We start from the raw sequence: 23,112 nt of genomic DNA, 5'->3' as shown, positions 1-23,112 counted from the left end.
ACTGTTTTGTTCTCACCTGCAGGTCTTTGTTGTCAAATAAAATCTCCATCGACCAAAAGAAACCAAGTCGAAACTACCTCCACACCCTTGTGTTTCGCAACCTGCTTCTGAACGCTCACCTGCGGCTGACGTGGGGCGTTCAGGTACACCCCCACCAGGCTACGACATACCAGGACACAAAATGGAGCTGGAGCTACCTGGCTGAGGAGAAGGTGTAGCTGCGCTCGGTGTTATGCACAACACAAAAGTTGTTGTTTTTTTGTATGTATGTATTTGAGGAAATAACAACAAGCTAAGTCGAGTGAAACCCAAAAGAAAGAGGAATAAACATGTTCTGGACGTTTATCATCGCCGCCTTGATGGCAACAGGTAAGTTGGCCTGTTTTTCTCTTTTGCGACAGAACAGGGTGGGGGCCCTCTTCCGTGAAAAGTGCGCCGATAAATGCTGCTTTATGAGCTTTCTCAGTTTTGACATATTTTTGTTGGTATTTTCTTGGTGTGGTGACAGTTCTGGGGTTGTTTATGTTCATATGATCGATTATTTTGTCTTTTTGTGTTATCAAACACGTTTTTGAACCATTTAACAGTCGATAGCTATACCATGAATGTTCACCTACAATAAAACTGGTTATAACTTTGTACTTTATTTAATTTGCATATGTTTTAATGGCACAAAATAATGCCTACCTACAAAACCCACAAAAACAAATGAGTGATCGCACGAGCGCATTAAGAAAAGGTGACATATTTCTGCAGAAGGAGCCAACATCCTTTAATGGGAAACATCTGTGACTTCAAACACATGTCTAAGTGATAAAAGAAATGAATGTATTCAGGAAATGTTTATGCGGAATGTGCCATTTTAAAACCACACATGTATGGGTGTTGTTCCTGTAAGTATATTTAAGATGAAAACAGTCAAACAGGAAACTCTCACTGTAATTTCACAATCCACAGCTCAAAGAACCTCCAGTAATTATAACCATCATGATTTAGTAAAGTAGATCTGCAGTTTCTTTGATTTACACACTTTTCTTTGGCATAAGTCAACTTCTTTGTGGCAGTTAACATGTCATAATGTCAGAAAACAAACCCTGTAAACAAAATATGTGATTGCAAGTGATCACCTTTTTTTTTTTTTATCAGTCTGGTTTTGACAGTACCGCATTTTTATGTGTAACTATCATCTAGGGCAGGGGTCTGCAACCTGCGGCTCTGGAGCCACATGCAGCTCTTTTGCCCCACTGCAGTGGCTCCCTGTGGCTTTGACATTTTACATGAAAATGAATAATATATATATGTACATACACACACACACACATATATATGTATATATATATATATATATCATCATCACTGCTTTATGCCGACAGTGATTCTTGCATTCTCCTAGTAAAACTAAATAAACATTAAACCAGACTGAGCTTATCTGTTTCTCCGGCAGCACTGAAAGAAAAATGCCTACACACAGAATTGTATCTGTTCTATCAAGTCGTGATTAATTGAATGATCCTGAGTTAACACATTGTGTTTAATGCTCAAGCCCGAGGGTTGATTGCTGTATGTGGCCGAGGATAAAAAAGAAGGATTAACTCACACTGAAATGGACTAAAATAAATTCAAACTGTCCTTTTTTTTACTTTTACTGCCTGCCACTATGTTTTATTTATTATCAAAAGAGGCTACTTTTTATTTTGTACATTTTCACAAACACAGGGAGGACTTAAGTAGGTCTGCATATATAGTTCTGTATTGCTGCTCTATTTCTATTTATTGTAGGTTAGTTCTTCTATTTCATAGATGCATCAAAACATGGCATCATTGAAATGGAAATGCAAAGTTGAAGTACCTTATACTGTAAGCAGAAGTAGCCCACTGCAGAGTTGCCACATCATGTGGAATTATAAATGAACGCTCATTGAGGCTGATTAATAATCTTGATAGGCTAATTTAGACTTTCTAGGCCGTGTTACCTTCATTATAAGACACAAATATGTTTTGCGGCTCCACACATATTTTTTTTGCTGCACCCAATAACACATTTTCCATTTTAATTCTTAACCCATTGTAAAATGATTGCGAGCAGAAATAAAGGAGCAGATTAAGCACACGCAACAAGAAATTGTGATAATCTCAATTTCTTAAGAAGTTGCAAAGTCCTACTGTTTAAAGCAGCTGTTCCCAAACTTTAAGAATGACAAGGCCCAATTTGAAATGGGCAAATAATCTTTCCCTCCTGTTACAATTGTGTTTCCTGCAATGCCACCTTAACCTGAACTGGTAGATGCAGGTCAAGGTCAGCAGGTGCTACACATATCAGTGGGCAACAGACTTCAACACATCACCGGATAAAAACAGGACAGATAAATCAAGAATAAAGTATAATTTTACAATTATGTTTTATCAGTTCTGATTTCTTTTGTAATTTGAGCATTTAATATTTGTGTATTTCTAAAAAAAAAACTTAGTGTAAAAACTGTATGCTTTAGAGCATAAACAGACCTGATAACATTTCAGGCGCACAGATAACATTTTTTAGTCGCACTTAAGTCGCTTGTGTAACCGAAATAATCACACATGAAAGCCCTGACCAATAGTCACTATTTGATTTTGTCCATATCGCCCAGCCTGAAGTGATACTATTTTTTTATTTGATTGTGTTGTTCTTTTACGGCCTTTTCATTTAACAATAAAAGTTGCTGGGTGATGGAAAAAGTCACAGCAGACAATGTGACTGCAGCTAAGAAGTGAGCACCTCCAGTAACATGTCTGGCTGGAAAAAATCTATATTTTCATTACAGTCGAACCACAAGTCTTGACTTTATATCCAAAGTCTGGTGTCGATTGTTCCTCCACTCTCGGTGCATCCAAAGTATGCACAGCTGTCATCACTTACGGGGCTGTAATGGTCAGACAACACAGAGGTGACTCATCACAGCCACTCTCAGTGATACTAGCTGTGGGAAAATACTGTTTGTCATATACCACGCCTTGCGAGTATCGTAGCCATTATCTGTTATGACAAAATGTGAGTAACAGTGTTTTGGAATTTCTTTCTAGAGTCCACCACGGCCATCTCTGTCCGGTGCGCCACAAAGAGGTACATTGTCATCCTCTTCCAGCCCGTCACCCTCACCTGTGACTACGACACGACCTCCAATCAGTTTCCTGTTGTCACCTGGAGGTATAAGTCATACTGCCGGGACCCCATCCAGGCTGCATTGAATCCCAGCAGTGCTGAGAACATCCTGTCTCAGAATAACCCCAACTACGATGCCAACATCGAGTGCGCCGACAGCCAGAGGACGGTGCGCATTGTGGCCTCCAAGCAAGGCAGTTCTGTTACCCTCGGGTCGGAATACCAGGGCCGCAAGATCAGCATCCTAAACAGTGAGTTGATGAAATTACACTTTACATCTGAATTAAAAGCATTTACCAATTTCAAAAGTAGGCAATCAACAGAAATTATTTGGCAGCAATTATTTTCTGTGGTGTGAGACTTTGCTGCCTTTTCATGTTGTAACGTTGTAGTAAATTCATACCTTCGAGTTTTTACTCTCAACGGGACACAACAACACATTTAAGGAGATCACCTTTTACTCTTTTTGAAACTGTGATGAGTTTTTAAATTGTTTAAGCCTTTGCACTGGTGACAGCTGTGCCTTGAGGCATAATGTTTTCGGGTTGTCCGTCCGTCAGTCCCATTCTTGTGAACACCATATCATATCACCATACAAATGTTCACTTAGCCTGAAGAATGGACTGATTTAAATTTGGTAGCCAAAGGTCACTGTGAACTCGCAAACCACATTTTTGGCCATAACTCAAGAATTCATATGACAATTATTTTAAAATTTGGCAGACAAATGTATAAGAGGATAAAATAATGAAGTTATGACATTTGATATCCAAAAGGTCAGAGGCTAAATGCACCATTACATCATAATATTCTGCAAAAACTGTTCTGGCCGTTATTCAACGCCACAGCATAAGTCCCAGGGGGGGGAAATGGGGGCACAACCCCCCATCCTGGATAAAATATGATTTGATAACACAGCGTTCGTTAGCAGAGTTACAGCACTACTGACCCCGAAGTCAGTCATCATAAAGTTAGATGGGACATTGCTGGGAAGTAGCAGGGCCCATGATTTGTTTTCACTTTCATTTCTCTGTAGATCCGTCGTTCAAACTGAGTCAGTATGAATGTGTCCAGGTTGGAAGGGAAGAACCAATGTACAGACCTACATGAGTCATATGTGAAGTGCGCTGTTCTAGAAATTAAAATTCAAAGATTTCTTTTTCGCATGTTTTTTCAATACTGCAGTTTAGTGGCACTTAAGAGGAAGTTAATAAAAAGAGAACAAACAACCTGAAACCAGTGTATTTATGACTGGATTGTGCATGAGCAAGTGTTCACCCTGCTTAAGTTCTGGTAATAAGTAAACAATAAACTTGGAGTAGAGAAATTATTATAAAACGATGTCTGTCCAGTCCAGCTGTGAGGTTGAGTCTATACTGCCAACATGCATGAGAAACAACACTGTGCATTTGGCGTATTTGTAAAATGTATTTTCTTAGATTACATCATTTCATTCGAAAATCAACATCATCATCATCAAAGGCAGATCTGCAAAGTCTTATACAGAGCTGAAGCAAGGGAACCGATAACAATAAAACTAAATGGCACTCGGTAGAGTGCATACCTCCTCCAAAGCTCAACTGTCCCCTTTTGTACTCACTCATAGTTACCAACCACCTAAATGCATTATAGCTTTTTCATTAAGATCCATGCATTATTCCTAGAGATATTAACGAAAATGTTGAAAATCTCCAATGTTAAAGAAAGTGGGGGAAAAAATCCTGGATCCGTCCTTTTATCCAGATCCACACCAAAAGTTAATGCGGTCTATTCTGGGCAGAGACTCATCCTCCATTCAAGTTTCTTGTAAATCCAATGTGTAGTTTTTGTGTAATCCTACAAACCAACAAACAAACAAAAAGACATGGGTGAAAACAAAACCTCCTTGGTGGAGATAATGAAAACAACTACACAAAATACAATATCAAGATTATCATCTTCACAATCAACCTGACTGCAGCAGCAGTGATCCACGGAGGTGACCTCCTTTACCAGGTGTTTATGTACTGTAATGGTGACTGCTGACTGGAGGGAACTGTGCTTTACCTCAGTAAGACATTACAGAGAGGAGAGGCAAAAAGAAGAGAGAGAAACAGAGTCTCTAGTGAGCTCTGAATTCAGAGATTGCCTCAATTTGAACTGTGCACTTCATGTGTGCAGCTGCTGGCTAATAATGTTAACTTACAAGTAGTGTACAGAAAAGAAATCTGTCTTTTTGGGACGGATAAACGTGCCATGAGCATCATGAGTAAACCCAAATGTGGCTGTGGTTAAAAATGCTTTGCTGGAGGGAATTGACATATTGCATCAACGGTGGGTGGGGGGGGGTCAGGATTCTTCTTTATCTGTTGATCTTTCAGATCAAATGATACCAGTCCTCCGCTCACCCTCGTTTGAGTCAGCCTGTTCTGGTATAGAAATAACTTTCCACCACTATCATTTGAGCCAGTGTTTCAAACAGACAGTCACTTCAGGCCAAATTTCCATCTGCCTGTCACCGGACAGTGTTCTCTGAACACAGCCTACACACACACTCAGCTGTGTAATGCTGTGCAATAATCATAACAGTCTTTGTGTCCTTCATTCAACATGGATCCTTCTGTCTATTAATGTTTGACCAGATCAGCCTGGCCTTTGACAAAGATGTAACAGTTTTCACACATAAAAATGTGGGAAACTTTCATTTTCAGGAATTTACCAAAGCAAACTACTTATAAATGGGTGTGGAAAATTGTGGTTTCAGACGGGGGTCGTCAACTGTTATGCTGTCTGTATGTTGTATTATCTGAACCCACAACTTTAAGATTGTAATGATAGTGGCTAACTTCAAAGCAAAAAAACAAACATGTGGATCTATTGTTTTTCACAGAAGCAGACCTGAATATCGCGCAGACGGCATGGGGTGACAGCGGCGTCTACGTCTGTTCTGTGGTCTCTTCCTCAGACCTTTCAGGAAACGGTGAAGACTACACAGAGCTAATTGTACTCGGTAAGTTGCATTCATATTCATGGGCGTATGTGGTTACACTCTGTTATGCGTATAAACATGCTTCTTCTTTTTTCTCTCTATGCTTCCTTTTCCTCCTTCCATTCTCACACACACACACATGCCATTAAACATACGGCTTGCAATTACCTAAAGGGAAATCCTCCAGATAAGCTGATGAACTATTGTGTGGGCAGATGACAGTCAGTAGAGAGGATACTTGCCTCCAGCCCAGTGCTTAATAAGTCCTTAGAGTCATTAGTTGTTGGCAGTAAAAGTAGACCGATACCACTTTAAAGTAATTGTGGCTTTATCTTTCTTTCACAGAGAGAAAGGCAAATACTACTGACCTGCTGCCTGGCATTGACTTGCTGGTTTTGGAAGGTAGTACAAGCCTCTTGATTTAGTCATGTTTTAGTTGCACAGTAGAGGTGTATGAGGTAGGATGAGTGGTAAATGTGATGGGATTGACTGTTGGTTTTGTGTTTTTAAAAAGGTTCAAGACAATTTTGAATTGTCAATTTGGCTTCAGTCATACAATAGATTCCCTTGCGAAGTGCACAATTACATGCAACTATGACTCATCTTGAGCAGAGGGCCCTGCAGCATACACGCATCTTGTGGGTCAGCATATAATGAGTTTCCAAGCTGTTCTGCTTGTCTTAAACTCTCATGTCCTCAACTTTCTCCACTTTACACTTCCTCCTTATCTACTGCTGTTTCTCTGATATGGCTCAGCTCCCATGTGTGAGTTTCCTGGTTGCAACAAAAGGACATTAAGTGCATCTTTTCTTATCAGTGTGCACGGCCGAATATTGTTTTTACACTCTGCTCTGCTGATCCAGTTTCTATTTTAGTAGATTCATTTGAATGAACAGTGTCTCTCCTCTCTTTGCTGCTTTTGTTTCTGTGCTGCCTGAACTGACTTGCAGCATGAAACCATGAGCTGGGTGCAAAGCAAGAAGCAGCTTTACCGGTTAGACAGAACCTTTAAAATTACAGCTGTGGTTTTCTTGATGTTATCACGCAACAAAAAAGAGTCACCCAGTGATTTAAAAACATTGTTTGCATGGTAAGAGGGTGGTGTATGGAAGCCCACTTGGAAGCTTATTAAAATGGTAATGTAAATTTGAAGCATTATAATTTTCCACATATGTATGTGTTATTTGAATAAAAATAAAAATGAAAATGCAGTAATTCAATTTGCATTATCATTCTCACATACTTGAATGGGTTCTATGTAGGAATGCAAATTTTGAGCAATTTCTTAAATCGATAGTCGGCTGCCTTAATTGTTGATCGGTTAATCATCGACAATATATGAAATATGTTGGCCGTTCTTTTCATTAGAAAACGGTTTTTACCCCTGACATGATCCATGTTTGATGCTAAACCAGAGTAGGCTACATTAGGAGCTAAAAGAACAGATAAAGTAAACACAAAGTTACTGGATTGATAAACTGGCACAACAAAGTCCAACTTATATTAATGCAATAATATCAGTTTGTCTAGAATGTCTTATTGTATTTTTAAATGACAAATACTTATAAGATACTTTTTGATATATTTGTGACCCTCTGGTTGTCGATTAATATGGCGATTAATCAATTATGGATTAATCATTAGCATCCCTAGTTCGATGGCTGTATTACATAAATAAATAAAAAATCAAAAAGCTGATGTACTTTTAATTTACATAGACTTAACTTGCTTTACAGTTGACAATATTCAAGGTTCAATATTCAGGTGCTAACTACAAACAACAACAAAAAATCATATTTACTCAAAAATCACATACATAAGTGAAAAATGATGTCCAAGGTTACATTATCATTTTAAAAAGTCCCCTATGGGCTGGGAGTTGTGCTCCTGAGAGTAGTCTAACTCGGTCAAACCGCAAACTGCTAGTTCCCGTTTGACTGTTGACTCTAGTTGACCATTTACATATCGCTCCCCAGAGAATATCGCGCAGACTGAGTGAATTTCTATCGCTCTACGTCCGTTATTTATTTAAAAAAAGACAGTAACTACATAATCTGTAGTTCAGTGCAGCAAAATAACTTGAGTTTGATGTCTAAATGGACCTACTGTGTAAATAAGAACTGTGTCGTTTTTTCTTGACTTATGTTGTTAAAGGTCCAATTTGTTAGAAAATGTATTTTTGAGTCTCATTCAAATCTTGTCAAATACTGACGCCATGTGATTGCTTTGCCATCCCAAAGCGTTGGTATTTGACGAGTTGGGAATTCTTAAATTCTCAAATTGGACCTTCTTAAAGGAGCAAATTCAAGTCTTGTGGATTGTGGATGTAAATCTTTAATATCAATGTATCTAATGTACCCCCTGCTGACCCACACAGACTGGCTCCTGGTTGTTCTGGTGGTTCTGGGCTTCCTGCTGTTGCTGCTCCTGATTGGGATCTGCTGGTGCCAGTGCTGTCCACACACCTGCTGCTGCTACATCAGCTGCCCCTGCTGTCCAGACCGCTGCTGCTGTCCACGAGCATGTAAGTACCAGATTGAAATTTGCACTTATAGTCTTTATTTCACTGTGCTTCACCTAAGGCTGGGTATTACTTTTTTTAACTAAAACGTGTCCGTAGCACTGAGTATCAAATAGCTTTAAATGGTGCGTGCAATATCAGTGTCCTTCAATAGTGTGCACACACACCTGTGTTGATCAAATTAAGTTCTGGCGGTCTCCCAACATAAATGAAACACTCATAACTACGCAAAAACGGACTCCTGAAGTATCAAGTTTAAGTATTGTGTTGCTGTCAGTACCAAAGCTCTGATTTCATACTGGCACAAGTATTAAAAAATATCCACAACTACACCCGGCTCCAGTGTAACATTTAAGGAAGTGAGAGTTCCTGCACTTACGCATATAATTTATGTACTCCACTTTGGGAGTCTCATGGCAATACAAGGTGTGAGTTAACCCACGTTTCTCAGCTTTCTTCAGTTCTGAAATGAACTCACACAGTGGGTATTTATTTAGGGGAGCATAGAGGATGTACAGTCAAGCTAACACGAGGTTGATGAAGCACAATTTGAGTCACCAGTTTCATCACCAAAAAGTTTTGTTTGTTTAATCTGTACCAACATGTTTTGGTTGTACGGGGACTGTTTGTTGGTCTGGTGCAATGTAAGCTAAGCTAATCAGCTGCTAGTTGTAGCTACCTATTCAAGGATTATTTTCATTACCTCCTGCAAGGAGGTGTGTCTCACATCAGAATAGACCCCATTCATTTCTGGTGCTGTTCCAGATAAAGGGACGGATCCAAGAATTTTTTTTTCTCACTTTCTTTAACATTGCGAAATCGGGCGTTTTTCAACATTTCCAATAAGTTCACAGGGAATAATTCATGGATCTTGACGAAAAAAATCACGTGTATAGGTGGATGGTATCTATGAGTGAGTACAATATGACGTGAATCTGAGATCTGGTGAGCTCAGATTATGGTTAAGCAGTTATAGATGGTTTAAAAGTTTGAGTTATACAGGGCTTTCAAGTTTTATATTGGATTAGGCCTGATTGAATTAAAGGGGACAGTTGGGCCTTGGCTTTGGCAAGTATTCTACTGAGTGCCATTTGATTAGCTGCGTGGTCTATAAAATGTCAGAAGATAGTGGTAAATGTCGGTGGTTCCCAAAGTTAAAGATACGATCCTCAGGCCAACTGAAAGATACTCAGTTTACTGTCATAAAGAAGTAAACAAACTCCCCCCTACCATTGCATTCACGTCAAAACACCACTGTTGCTCGAATCATCCGCCTCCTCAAGTGGTTGCCAGTTTGTACACTGGCTGCTAATGTTAGCTAGCGTTAACCTTGTGCGTACCATTGCTTCTTGCATTTTTTCCCCCCAAAACTGGCAACTACCAAGACCGCTGATCGCTGACCAAACATAGATACCACGTAATTCAAACAGGGTTAAACTATTGACTGATAAACCTTGTTAGAAGCTGGAACCAACCATCAGAATTCTTACATAGAAATAAAAAACAATCATTTTGGACTCAACAATCAAGTTAAAGTTTTTAGTTTACAATAACAATAATGTTTTTTAAGAAAAAGAGATACTTTTATCCCTTTCTACAATCTTTAAAGTGAAACTCTCTCTTTGTGAATGTGTTTGAGTCAAACCTTCATGTAAAAGCATAATTACGATGAAAAAGCCATTTTTAAGATTCACCGTAGTTTCGTTTCCGGGTCAAAATCATTTTCAATGGCGTGCTAGGGGCAACTTTACGGTAGCATCAAAATCGCTATTTTTAAAACACTAAGAAGACTCGACACAACAGGAAACTTTGCTCGTAGCGTCACCAGGGTCTCTACACATGAACACACTCGGGGATGGACGCATCTTGACTGGCAGGACGGCTACTGCTACTGCTAACGTGAGTTGTTCAAAAATCTTCTTTTTAGTAAACTCTGTGTACACAAACCGTAAAGTTGCCCCTGCACACCACTGAAAATGAGTTTGACCCGGAAACGAAACTACACTGAATCTTAAAAGTGGCTTTTTTGTTGTAATTATACTTTTACATGAAGGTTTGACTCAAACACATTCACAAAAAAAAAGCCTAGGTTGCATTTTGGCGAGAGTTTCACTTTAAGAAACTGGAATAAGAGAATTTTGACTTCATCTTCTTTCTTTTTTTTTTTAAATACTAAAACCAAATAATCTATTATCAAAACAGTTGGTGATTTATTTAATATCTGACAACTACTCTATTGATCATTGCAGCTCCACATGAGAGTGATAATCAACCCCCTGCAAGAAGAAGTTTCAGTCTTTACTGAAAACACGAGATGTTTTATTCCTCCACACAATCATCTTTTCTTATGACATTGACCAACTCTTCCATTTTATTATTCTGCAGTGTATGAAGCAGGAAAAGCAGTGAAGAAAGGTATGGCCAATCAATATGCCCCCACAATCTATGCTCCCAGTATGTATGCTCAGCCAGCATACGGTGGCCCGATGATGAACCAGCCTGCTATGCCGCTGCTTCCTCTACCCAACGGAGCCGGAGCCATGCCACCCCACAATGGTTACAGTCGAGATTATGACGGCGCCAGCTCAGGTGACAATCATTCTTACTTCTGATTGGACGGCAGCTGCTGAGTCATTTCTTTCGCAGTTCTCAGAAACCCTCGGTGGTTATTATCGGTATAAGTCAGTTAACTGACAATATGAGTTTCATCATGACCTCAGTCTCCCATCTAATTTGTTTGAGCGCTGATGAAACCTTGTTTGAACTTGCCTTTTTGTTTCTGTGCAGTGGGACAGGGCTCCCAGGTGCCTCTTCTGCATGACCAAGACGGAGGAGGAGACCACAGTGAGTAAATGACAGTTTCATAGTTATGTCCTGCACTGCAAATCGTTCCATTTAGGGAGATTTTCACAGGTCACATGATACAAAGCAACATAACAACAACTTCATCTTCATTTTAAATAATCTGTTGATTGTTTCTTGATTAATTAAATTAAAAATTATTCAAACCAATAAATTGATTATCAAAAATAGTTGGTGTTTAATTTAATAGTTGGCAGCTAATCGTACAGCTCTGGTACAAAGATAATTTTAGGTCTTTCCAGTGCTGTTTCTCACTTTCTTGAAAAGAGTTGCAACAGATTGTTAGACTTGTCTACTTTTGTCAGGAAAATTTCAATATGTGGGCCTTTGATTAAAGCAACAATATGTAGAAATCGGCATTTTGTGCGATTTGGCACCCCCAACAGTAAATACAAATTCCAGGACTAACAATTTATCAGACGTAATGTAGGTGCTACCTACAAAACTCATAAAACACGTATGTAACACTGTGATCCTACCCTCTCACTGAATCAAATCAAACACATTTTATTCATACAGCCCAAAATCAAAATCACGTTGCCTCAGTGGGCTTTACAGTCTGTACAATGAATGACATCCTCCTGTCCTTGAATCATGTGAGTAAAAACTCTGTCCGTCCCTCGCCCAGGACAGACAGACATGCAATAGATGTTGCGTTTACAGAGCAGAACAACAAAATCACAGTTTACAAGTGAATTATATAAATATATGTGTAGGGTGTAGATCCAGGAGGACGACTGAGCAGGTCAAGGCCTCCACTCCACCGTGGTGACCTGGAAAAGGACAGACCACACAAGATTATTAGCAAAAAAACCCCAAAAAAACATCAGAATGTAAAAAGATCACATTTTTACAGAAGTACAGATGTGAGGAGATGATAAAACAGAAGCTAGCAATGATCCATGGGAGCCCAGGGTTTGACGATCCAGATCTGTCAATATGTGAGACAGGAGAGAGAGATGTTCCCGGGGTGGGCGTGGTAAGCAGAAAGAAGCCTGAAAGAAAAGAGAGGAGGCTAAAAACTGTAGTTACATAGTGCAGAAACAAGTGATGGGGGGCGGAGTAGCCGAGGCAGAGACACCATTCACCCTTTTGCAAGGTACTGTGCCATCAAAATAATTTTGAAGCTGTTATTTTAGGGTAAAAAAGTGACATAATGTTGCCATAAGTGACTTATTAAAACAAATTATTTGTAGTGTGACTATGTTCAAATGTCATCTGAGCCCTGGTAGGTTTTTTTGATTCCCCCTTGGATCTCTATGCACACATTGCCCCATGTACCCATTGATTAAAAGTTTGCTCGGGACTTTTTTGAATTATACTTCTGTGCCTATTCATGTTAATGTTTTTTAGAGATCGACCGATATGAGTATTTCAGGGCCGATACCGATTATGAGTGATGAAGGAGACTGATGACTGATATTTAGAACTGGTATACATTTGAAGTAAAGTAAAATTAAAAATCTTTAAATGTCAAATGTAGAATAACCAGGGATGAAATGTAACTAAATACAATTACTCAAGTACCGTACTTATATACAATTTGAGGTACCTGCTGCACTACATTTACTTGATAACTTTAGTTACTAGTTGCTTTGCAGATTCAGATTATTCAGTATTAATAAGATGTTACTTGCGACTTGTAACCATTCAGATAGTGTAGTGGGTGGGGACAGAGTGGTGACTAAAGGCGAGGATGCTGCATCAAAGCTGAAGTAGCAGCTTTTTAAATTAATTTATTTTATCAGCAATCAGACACAAAAAACACAGATACACAGAATTTGAAAAATTATTATTCTTGGCCACAATAATCGCTCTATCCCTAATCCTGGCACGTACAGTATGAATGTGATTTTATGATTATGATGTCAGGAGCTGTTTTGCTTTAAGCCGTGGTATTTGTATTTGCCACAACTCCAACAGGGTGTATCTTGAACTTTCTAATTTGAACTGAATAAAAACATTTAAAATTAAAAATGTATTTTATTTATTTTATTGTAACTGATCCCTCGTGGTCCACCTGCGGTAGCTTCACGGCCCATCAGTGGGCTACGGCCTGCATTTTGAGAGTCACAGCAGATTACATCATGTCAAGTCAGAATTGACGTAATCCAAGTTAAGCTCTTATCCTATAAATAATTTAAGTGTGTCAGATTTAGTAGCTCTGCCTGTTTTTAAATCAACATTTCAGGAAATAGAGTGTGTCAGTCTGTAGGTTGGGATCAGAGCCGGCACTAACTAAACGCTGTGACTGTGCAGAGTGTACTGCAGTGATTTGGTGTAAACTGCAGTAGCTGAAATCTTACTTCCTCTCTACTCCTCAACAGCTCGCAGTGGATATCGCATCCAGGTGGACCCTGACGGGAACGCCACACGTGCCATTTACTACATGGAGAAGGAGCTTTCTAATCTGGACCCATCCAGACCTGCCAACTACAACCGCTGTAAGTGACTGATCACTTCCTGCTATTGTGGTCACAGTAATGTGCCGACCGTCCCCCAGACTACTGTGAGAGGAAATAAATCATCTTCTAGTAAAGGAGTTCAAGTGTTAGGAAAAGTCATGTACTGCCTGTGTGGGTGTTTCTTCTCCATGACCCAGTGATAATCGCAGCCCCAATTATTTCCTTTTTGTCAGTGAACCGGCTGGTCTTCCTGTTAGTTTAAAGTGGATCTCTGAGTGATCTGCAGCTTTTCCCCCTTTTTTTTCTCCTTTTTTATCAGCTCAGTGCTCAACTCTTACGCCCCCCTGAGGAGGTCTCTGTCCTGCAGACTGTCTGTTTTTTTACAGACCATTCCCTGTAAATTCCTGATGGTTAAAATACTGTCCAGAAGAATGAGTGAAATAATCAAGGAGTGCAGTGAATGTTTCATTCCCACCTCCCCCTATAATGTTAATCCTTGTCCCCCATCTGGGGCTTTATTTTACTCATCTTTCACGCGCTCACACTCACACACACACACACCATGCGTTCCAAAAACTATACTACCAAACTATACAGTATGCCAGAAAAAGATATAGCATGTCCTAATACGAAGTATGTCAAATGGCAAAAATACCAGGATCTCCTACTACATCCGGTTGCATTTTGCAGTATGCAAGCCAGCATGCTTTTCTGGCTTTTCTGGCTATTCTGACCCACAATCCTCTGTGCAGTGGAAGATACGTCCCACCATGTCATACAAATAAAAAAGAAGCAGAGAGAACACAAACATTTGAACGCTTACTAACAGATGACAGACACCACAATGACAGATGAAAGCACACTTAAGTGAAAGTACTACGTTCTTTGTATTCCAAAATTTTGTGCTAAGGCTGCGACAGATGTAGGAGCAAGAGGGTCAAAGCTCAAGGTGCAATATCACGATGAAGTATCATGTCCCAATTGTATCCATACTGCAGGCAATAGTATGTACTTTGTAAGGGCAGCTGCAGTACGTACTAAAAGAACGCACCCCTGCTTACTATCTCTTCTCTGTTTTTCCCTCCCTCAGTGGATAATATGAGTGAAGTCAGTTCCTTGCATGATGGCTTGGACCCCCGAGGTCGTGGCGGTCGTTCCCAGCCACCAGCTCTGGCCACGGTCTATGACCGAGATGAAGCCATGAGCACCATCAGCAGCGTTTCCCAGCAAGGTCACCGCCGCGATGACTACCCACGTCGTGGTGGAGGGTACATGGGGGATCGTGTGCGTGCCCGCTCCATGGACAACCTTGACGACATTGGACGGCGCTACCCCCGAGATGACTACCCTCCACACCGGCGCCCAGATGAGCCCAGAGGCAGGAGAGGGTGAGTCTAAGCGAGACCTCCTTACAACCATTATTTACCTCCGTAGGAGGACAACAAGCTCAGGAACTGAGCTTGTTGTCCACTACTACGCTACTTAATTCAACTGTCTCCTTGAAGTATCCTTTAGAAAACAAAACTAAATTTTAATTTTAATCTAAACATTAAATTGTGCTCATTCTGTTTTTCATAAAAGTAGGCTCTGTGAAACTTCTGTGTTGAGGTGGAAGCCGCTCGTTACTTTACATTAGTGGACTCAACTTCTAAACTAACGTTAGCTACTGTTGCTCTCTGTTAAAGGAGAGAGGCACTTGAGAACGTGCATAAAGTCACAGTCCTTCACATAGAAATCCACAGTCCAGCAGCTTTAAACAACTTAAAGAAATTGTCTACAGGTTAGATAGATAGATAGGTAGATAGGTAGATAGAGAGATAGAGAGATAGTTAGAGAGATAGATAACTTTATTAATCCCTGAGGGGGAATTAGGTTTGTATAGACAACTGAGAGAGACAGAGAAGGTCATGTTACAATCTGCTCACATATGGCCAATAAAAACATTATTAATACATGTAAATTACTACAAATTGTTACATAATTAATGCTTAATAATATATATTGCTTCTGTGACGCAGATATTCAATAGTTTATCTAAAAGTGGCCACAGCCTGCAGTTCATGCTACTGACTGCTTATTTTTTGTTGTACTGTAAAACCTTCAGGTGGACTTTCCAGCTATGAAAAAAAACTCAGCTGATCGCATTGCATTGAAATATTGGAAAGTACATTGACGAGTACGACATCGTGGTGTTTCTGCCGTGTTTGCGTTCATGTTTGAGCATCTTGAGCTCAAGAATTCCACCTCTGTCTCATTTCACGCATCTCTCCAGCATCAGCGAGTGGCAACGCCCTCTTTCAAGTTGAGACTGCGCTTTGAATTGGGTTTTCCCAAACACACATCGTCTGTTGTCATTAATGATGAGATTATACAGGGAGAGCCCCTACCCTAATACAACTGAGTGATAATGATACCAGGAAAACCACCTGTGATTTTTTTTCCCTTTCATTCTACTTCAAGAAGCCCTAATAATAATATCACCGTCCCACATACTCCATTAATGTTTATGACACCAGCGTAGGTGTCGCACACGCACAAAGATTTTAGTATTTTTGTGCGCCGTCTGAAGGTTTCTGTCAGTCTGCTGGCAGCATAATGGCTGTAAGTATTTAGAGAACATGCACGGTGTGATGAGCCACTTTTTAAACTCATCTGAGATTAGAAACATGCAGGGCGAAAATCAGCTTTGGATGGACTACACAACATTTTCTCATGTAATCTCATGTTTCTCGCAGACACACGGATGTAGCGCTGAAAGAAAATAAACACAGCTAAGAAAAACTATATTGCTACTGCAAACACTGCTAGTTGTGTTTACAGTGATATACTGGTGGGGAAAATCATATTTTTCCCTGCCCCCCTGCAGAGCTGAAGTCATGTTTTGATCCTGATTGAATTGTGCCATGAATTACACATGTTTTTTCAATTTAATGATAATTTTTCAATTTGAGAAAGTTGCAGTTTGTCATAAAACTAATGAAATATAAGACTGAAAATAAAGACTACACAGCCAACAGCTTTAGTTAGTTTAACGGTCACCAAAACCCAGTGACTTAAACATTGAAGAGCTGCTCCTGTATAAAAGCAGCTCACGGGACTGATGAACCCTCCTTTTACATAACTGTAGTGGTCAATGTGACTAGATTTATTGTGATTTTCATGTTTTGTTACCTTTTCTGTGCCAAGTTGGCGGCCAGGTTGGTATTGAGCGAAGCGATGTAGTTCACTGAGCAGTTTAACACAAAACTAGATGATATTTTACTTTAATTACAACAAACTGTCACTTTAAAAGAGAATTTTTCAGGTCAAGAAAGTCACAGACATCATATGTGTAATTCATGGCACAAATCAAAGGGGATCAAAGAATCATTTGTCTCTCCCTTTTGACTACGGTACAATTTCTTCCCGAAACTAAGGTCCCATGAAGGAAACCTGGAGGGGCGTGACTGTCTGTTGTATCTGTTTTAACAAACAAGCTTTCAGTTGATGTGTGACCCCTGTCACCCAGTAGGTGACCGTTTACATCCACTGGGTGTGACTAGCTAACTGTCAATCATTCACTTAACATTCACTTAACTCATCCTTTTCTCTAGAAATTACCTTGCATCACCAGTGTTGTATTATCAAACAGTGCTAATTTACTTGAATTCAACAACATTTTCAATGATAAGATAACTTACATTCATGAGGATCTTTAATGAATCCTGTCTAAATAATCATTAATATCTGTCAGAGAATCTCTCAACTGTCCTTGATTGACCGCTGTCGCTCGTCACGTAATAATCACGAATCCGTGTTCAGCATTGCTTGCGTCATTGTTACTGACACATTCAGGTAATCTCCGCTCGTAAAAAAAAGATGCATGCAGGGAAAACACTGATAATTTTAGGAAGCAGGTGATTAAGAAAAAAGCTTCACAATAATTTCTCCGAAACTTCACTTTTCTATCTTTTTCAACTTCAGCTGTTTCTTATGTCCATCGAAATGTCAATCGAACAAGACATGCATGTTGTAATGATGTGATCGAATGTCCAATATTCCATATTATACAAGCAACATGGTCACAAGCTTGAAATATCATTCAGAAAGCAAAAAAGAGAAGAAAAAAAAGAAAAAGTGTAGGTTAAATTCAGAGGAAAATAATATGGAAATAACAAATAATCTTAACACATCATAGTAGTCTGTTCAGATGAGGCATAACTAGAAAATAAGCTGATGCCAAAGCTGACGTAATGATTACGTACAGTATGTGGGAGAATGAAGAATGCACTGGAAATTAAAATGCGATGTAAGAAATACACTCGATGTGGTCCCCAAGCTGAAATGTGACTACATACTGGTAGTTCCATTGGTTTTGGTGGTTCAACCTCTTTTATGTGAGATGACGCTTTCAAAATGACCTCATTTCAAGAAATGGGTAGGCAGGTGAGCCGCGAGGTCCATGTACGCGATTCAGTCAAACATGACAATATATGACTCTTTGAAAAGTTTTTTACTTTCCACATTGAGTAAAAGTGTTGTCAGCTTGTTAAATTAATTTGTAACTTTGTTATTTCACTGATTGTTGAGGAAACTAAATTTTTATGGCCCCTTCAATTTTAACAAACCTCAGCTTAAACATTAATTACAAATTAACATAGATATTAACATACAGTACAACAAGATGGTTTTATTTTAGTTTTATATAAAGTTTAAATTATAAAAATACAAACCTTTTACCCTTTATACTGTAGGGTTAGGGGACCCATTACAATGTTTGTTAACAGTAAATTCTGGGTAGAAACTCTTTGCATCACGCATTAGCTTAGATACAATTTAATTCAATTAATACATTTTAAAAAATTAATTAAACTAACATTGGGTTGGATATCTCGGCCCTGTGCGAACATATGCAGGTATTTCTTAAATCAAAGCTTTTTCGATGTGTTTTGGCCTTTACACACACTGCGTTTTATTTCACTGAAAACTGAGCTTTTGAAAAAAAATACTCCTTCCAGGGTGAAGATATTCAGAAACTCAAAGTTTATCAGTGTTTGTGGCATCATTGGCGAATGAAAAGTTGCATGTGTTATGAGGTTTAAACTTTGTATGTTTCTGTCTCAAGTAATTTTGCTGCTTTCTGTCTCCTTAGCTCGGATGATGGCTGGAGCAGTAGCGCCCGCAGCGGCAACGACCGCAACTATGATGACCGCAGGCGGCGCGACTATTCCCCGGAAGATCGGCGGAGAGGAGACAGAGGAGCCTCCGATGGCCTCCAAGGGAGACGCAGCCGCAGCCGTGATGATCTGATGGACATGGAGAGGGATCGCCATCGTGGCGGTGGCGGCAGGGGCGGGCGAGATGATTATGATGACAGCTTCCTGAGAGAAGCCATGGAGAGGAAGAAGATGGGTGAGCAGCAGAGGGCACGCAGCCGGGATCGACTGGACAGCGAGAGCGACCGTTCGGACCGAGGGAGGGCGCCACGCGGGCCCCCACCACTCCCTCAGATGCCCCCCTCTGGATACCCCGGTCGCCGAGATGACTACCCACCTCCTCTGCCTCCACCGTACAGTGACAATGAAAGTGTCTCATCTTCAAAGAAAAGCAACCTCCGCAAGGTGAGTCACAGCAAAACTTAACGTTCATAGGCTTAATAGTCCACCTCACTGCCTGCTGACTTACAACTGCCACATTACTGTTCACACTGTTCACATAGAGCAGCAGCGATTAGTCAATATATTGATTAGTTGATTGAAGAAAATGAATTGAGATTTTGATAATCGATTAATCATTCGATTCATAGTCATTGTGCAAAAATTTCAAAACATTTGCTGGTTCCATTCTCTTAAATGTCCGTATTTGCTCATTTTCTTTGTCATTTATGTCACTAAATGAAGAGTCTTTAAGTTTTGAACTTTTGCAATTTAAAGACGTCATCTTTCACAGTTTTTTGAAAAAACGAAAGAGAAAGACAGACAGAGAAAGTAAAAGAGACAGACAGACAGACAGACAGACGATCATAGCTAGTCTAAGCCTATAGCAAGATAACTAGGCACGAGGCTGTGCCAGATTCCTCACGGTGGTGCTGGAGGTCAGGTAATGTCATCCAGAGTAGCTATGTAAATAAGAGTCTCAAACATAAAATAGTGCAGATGTTCAGTAAAATATAATATAGAATAGTATTGATAAAATACTTGTCGATATGACGTCTCAATTACTTAATCAGAATGTTTGTTTTTCTTGTCGTGCAGAATGGGGCTGTGAGTCGGGAGAGCCTGGTGGTGTGAAACCAACCGTGACGTGAGCAAACCCGTCCTATAAAAGCAGCTTTGATCCATCGGAAAATCGGACCAGTTGGTTTCTAAGACTGTAAATACTTGTCACACTGCTAATCTGCTGTGCTGATTTTTTTTTTGATTTTTTTTTTATGTTGCATAAATTACGGTAAATCTCGAATTTAAGTTGTGTCTGAATACTTTTTTTTAACAGGGATGAGGTACACAGATGAAATGTAATGTGCCTTTTCATGTATAAAACATTGTGGCTGCCACAAGTGCCTTAGTGTGTACAGAATTTTACTTGTTGACGCGAAAGTCAAGTTGAGAAATAAATTCCGATTGGTTTCACCGCCTTTTTTAACACTTATGTAGTTTCATTTAGCTGATACTGATGCAGATTTTTTAGGGGTCTATATAGCTTTCTGTTTTTTTTACTTGTGAAAAATTGAGTGTTATTGTAAGAAAAACTATGTACATTTAAAGAATTTGATTTTACTTTGCTTTTAGTTGTGTGAGTGTACTCAATGTGTTTAGAAACCTGGTGAACAAAATAGTCTTGGGTAGAATTTGTGTTTGAGTTCTTACATTTTTATTTTGTTTTCACTTTTTTTACACCAAATTTCAGTTTTAACCTGCAGTATATTGTACAGCCGACCAGTAATAACCACGCTGAAAATGCAAATGTTTATTGTGATGTGATGAAACTTAATTTTACAATAAAGGTCTCTATTGTCAGGCCATTTGTTTGTCTTGTAGAGTTTTGCCACTAGATGGCAACATCGTGTCAGTCTCTGAATTGATGGTACAGTAGATTGTAGCTGTGTTGTTGTGGACTTATGTTTGTGCTTCTCTTGAATTTGGGAGATATTAATCTCAACAATTGTTGCCAACACTTCTATTCTTCTATTTGACCGTTAACAAAAAAAATGAAATGTTGATGAAGGTTCTCAGTCATCAAGGTCATGGTAAGTGGAGTGCTGAGTCTTAAGCAACTGGATTTGTTTCAGTTTCTTGAAGACGTTTCACCTCTCATCCAAGAGGCTTCTTCAGGTCTAACTAACAGGTGGGGAGAAGCCATTCACACCTGGGCTCACCTAGCCCTAGCAACCCACATGAAGGCCGGTTGGGTGAACGACCAACACGTGGCCCTAATGACTCTAAAACTCAGAGCTCACACGTGTCCTTAACGACTCTGTAAGGATACTCCCACACAGAGTTTAAAAGCCTGCAGCTCCCCTCCAGTTTGAACTGAAGAAGCCTCTTAGATGAGAGGTGAAACGTCTTCACGAAACTGAAACACGTCCAATTGCCTTACGATAGTGCACTTTATAAACCATCTATTAAGCAATTGTAAAGGTTTATATACATCAGTCGCAACTTTATAGTAAACATTTGCTAAATAAATGGTTTATAAAGCAGCTTCATTTCATTGTTTGACATTTAAAGTTTCTTGTCCAGTATCTACTACAAAGTGAGTATTTTGTAGGCTATTTCTCACATTTTCTGGTGCAAACTCAGCTGGTGTGTCACTGCCAGAGATTTTCCAAAGAGAGAGAGATTATTTGTTTGGCAGTCGTCTGGTCGTGTCATTATTCAAAGCTGAACACTGTCAGAAGGGTGCTAATGTGAGACTTGCTTGACTGCTGGAGTGAAAACAGCTCAGGGTGTAAGTGGCTGTTTGCACCAGTGAACCAACAAGTGGGTGTTTGTTGCACCCTGATCTTCAGACTGGAGTAACAGCGTTGGATAATTCTGTAAAACCCCTGATTATTTACGGTAATGATGTTTCGGAATGTATCGCTTGGGCAATTATTGTGATGTTAAGTTTATTATTGCAGGTAATAAAGACACTAACGCTGAATGCAGGTCTGTATGGTAAGCAAATGCCAGTCTCTCTTGGTTGCACAGTGTGACACATTACACGCCCCATCCACCCCCTGACCTCCACGCGTAGAAACATTTTGTTTTTAACAACGGGGCACCATTGAGATCTTCGAAGGAGACCTGTTGTCCTTTTTTCCTTTCCTTCTTCTGCATGTAAAAGGTCTTGAAAGTTTAAACGGTACATCAGAAGCTCCTCTCTCCCACAGAAAACACTGCTCCTGAAACGTCTCATAGGTAGTCCCTCCTTAATTCTCTACTTTGTGACATCACACTACATCACCATGTCACACATTTGCATAATTTAAAGCGGCTAGTTTGGCACGAAGAATTGATTTAGCACAGCTGCTCTGTTGTTGTTGGTGTCGCTGGGTCAGGCATGTGTGAGCTGACCAATCAGAGCAGACTGGGTATTCAGGAGGAGGGTCCTTAAAGAGACAGGAGCTAAAACAAAGAGAAAACTGATATGTTTTTTTGAGCATTAAAGCATGTAAACCTATTCTAGTAGTAACCCAAAATAAAATCATGAACCTGAAAATGAGCATAATATATCTCCTTAAAAAGAAGAAGAAGTCAAAGGAGGCGATAGCTGAAATATGATAATACTGTTTTTTAACTTGCTTTGAAGAGAAAACGAAGGCGAACGTTAGAATTATTACTCAAAATGTCCGTCCATCAGTTTATATATCGACTTCCAGGTTCAACTTTGACTGTTTTCTTGTGCAGTGGCAGATTATTACCACCACGTTGGCCATGATTACTTTCACCTCTAACTCCAAGTACTGTGGTTCAGATAATCTGATAGATTCTTGTTTACAATGTGTCAGATTGTTTTTTACCGTTTCTTTCTGTTTTATATCGATATTATACCATTATTGTGATATGAGACTATACATCATCTTAGATTTTGGATGTTGTTCTATCGTGATATAACATAAGTGTTGTCTTCTGGTTTAAAAGGCTGCGTTACAGTAAAGTGATGTAATTTCCTGAATTTACCAGGCTGTTCTACTTGTTCTAATACTTTACTATAGCCACTTAGTCTTTATATATATATTAATGATATTTATCGATCA

At 39.5% G+C, this 23,112-nt stretch overlaps 1 protein-coding gene across 2 annotated transcripts; it reads left to right on the top strand.

Annotated features, from left to right (window-relative positions):
• Positions 1–171: 171 nt before the first annotated feature.
• lsr (lipolysis stimulated lipoprotein receptor) lies at positions 172–20,895 on the top strand. Of its 2 annotated transcripts, XM_073485242.1 has the most exons (11): positions 243–369; positions 3,061–3,390; positions 6,009–6,128; positions 6,453–6,509; positions 8,485–8,631; positions 11,014–11,217; positions 11,416–11,472; positions 13,818–13,934; positions 14,986–15,283; positions 19,027–19,495; positions 20,129–20,258. In XM_073485242.1, exons 1-11 carry the CDS (start codon positions 330–332, stop codon positions 20,162–20,164), a joined length of 1,875 nt encoding a protein of 624 aa, XP_073341343.1. In that variant the 5' UTR covers positions 243–329; the 3' UTR covers positions 20,165–20,258. The 2 variants fall into 2 exon arrangements, with proteins under 2 accessions (XP_073341344.1, XP_073341343.1); XM_073485243.1 differs by lacking the exon at positions 6,453–6,509 and having other exon boundaries at positions 172–369; positions 20,129–20,895.
• Positions 20,896–23,112: the final 2,217 nt, after the last annotated feature.

The sequence above is a fragment of the Pagrus major genome, chromosome 17, assembly GCF_040436345.1.
Source record: "Pagrus major chromosome 17, Pma_NU_1.0".
Classification (NCBI taxonomy): domain Eukaryota; kingdom Metazoa; phylum Chordata; class Actinopteri; order Spariformes; family Sparidae; genus Pagrus; species Pagrus major.
Note: the sequence above shows the minus strand (reverse complement) of the source record. Positions and strands in the feature narration are given on the sequence as shown.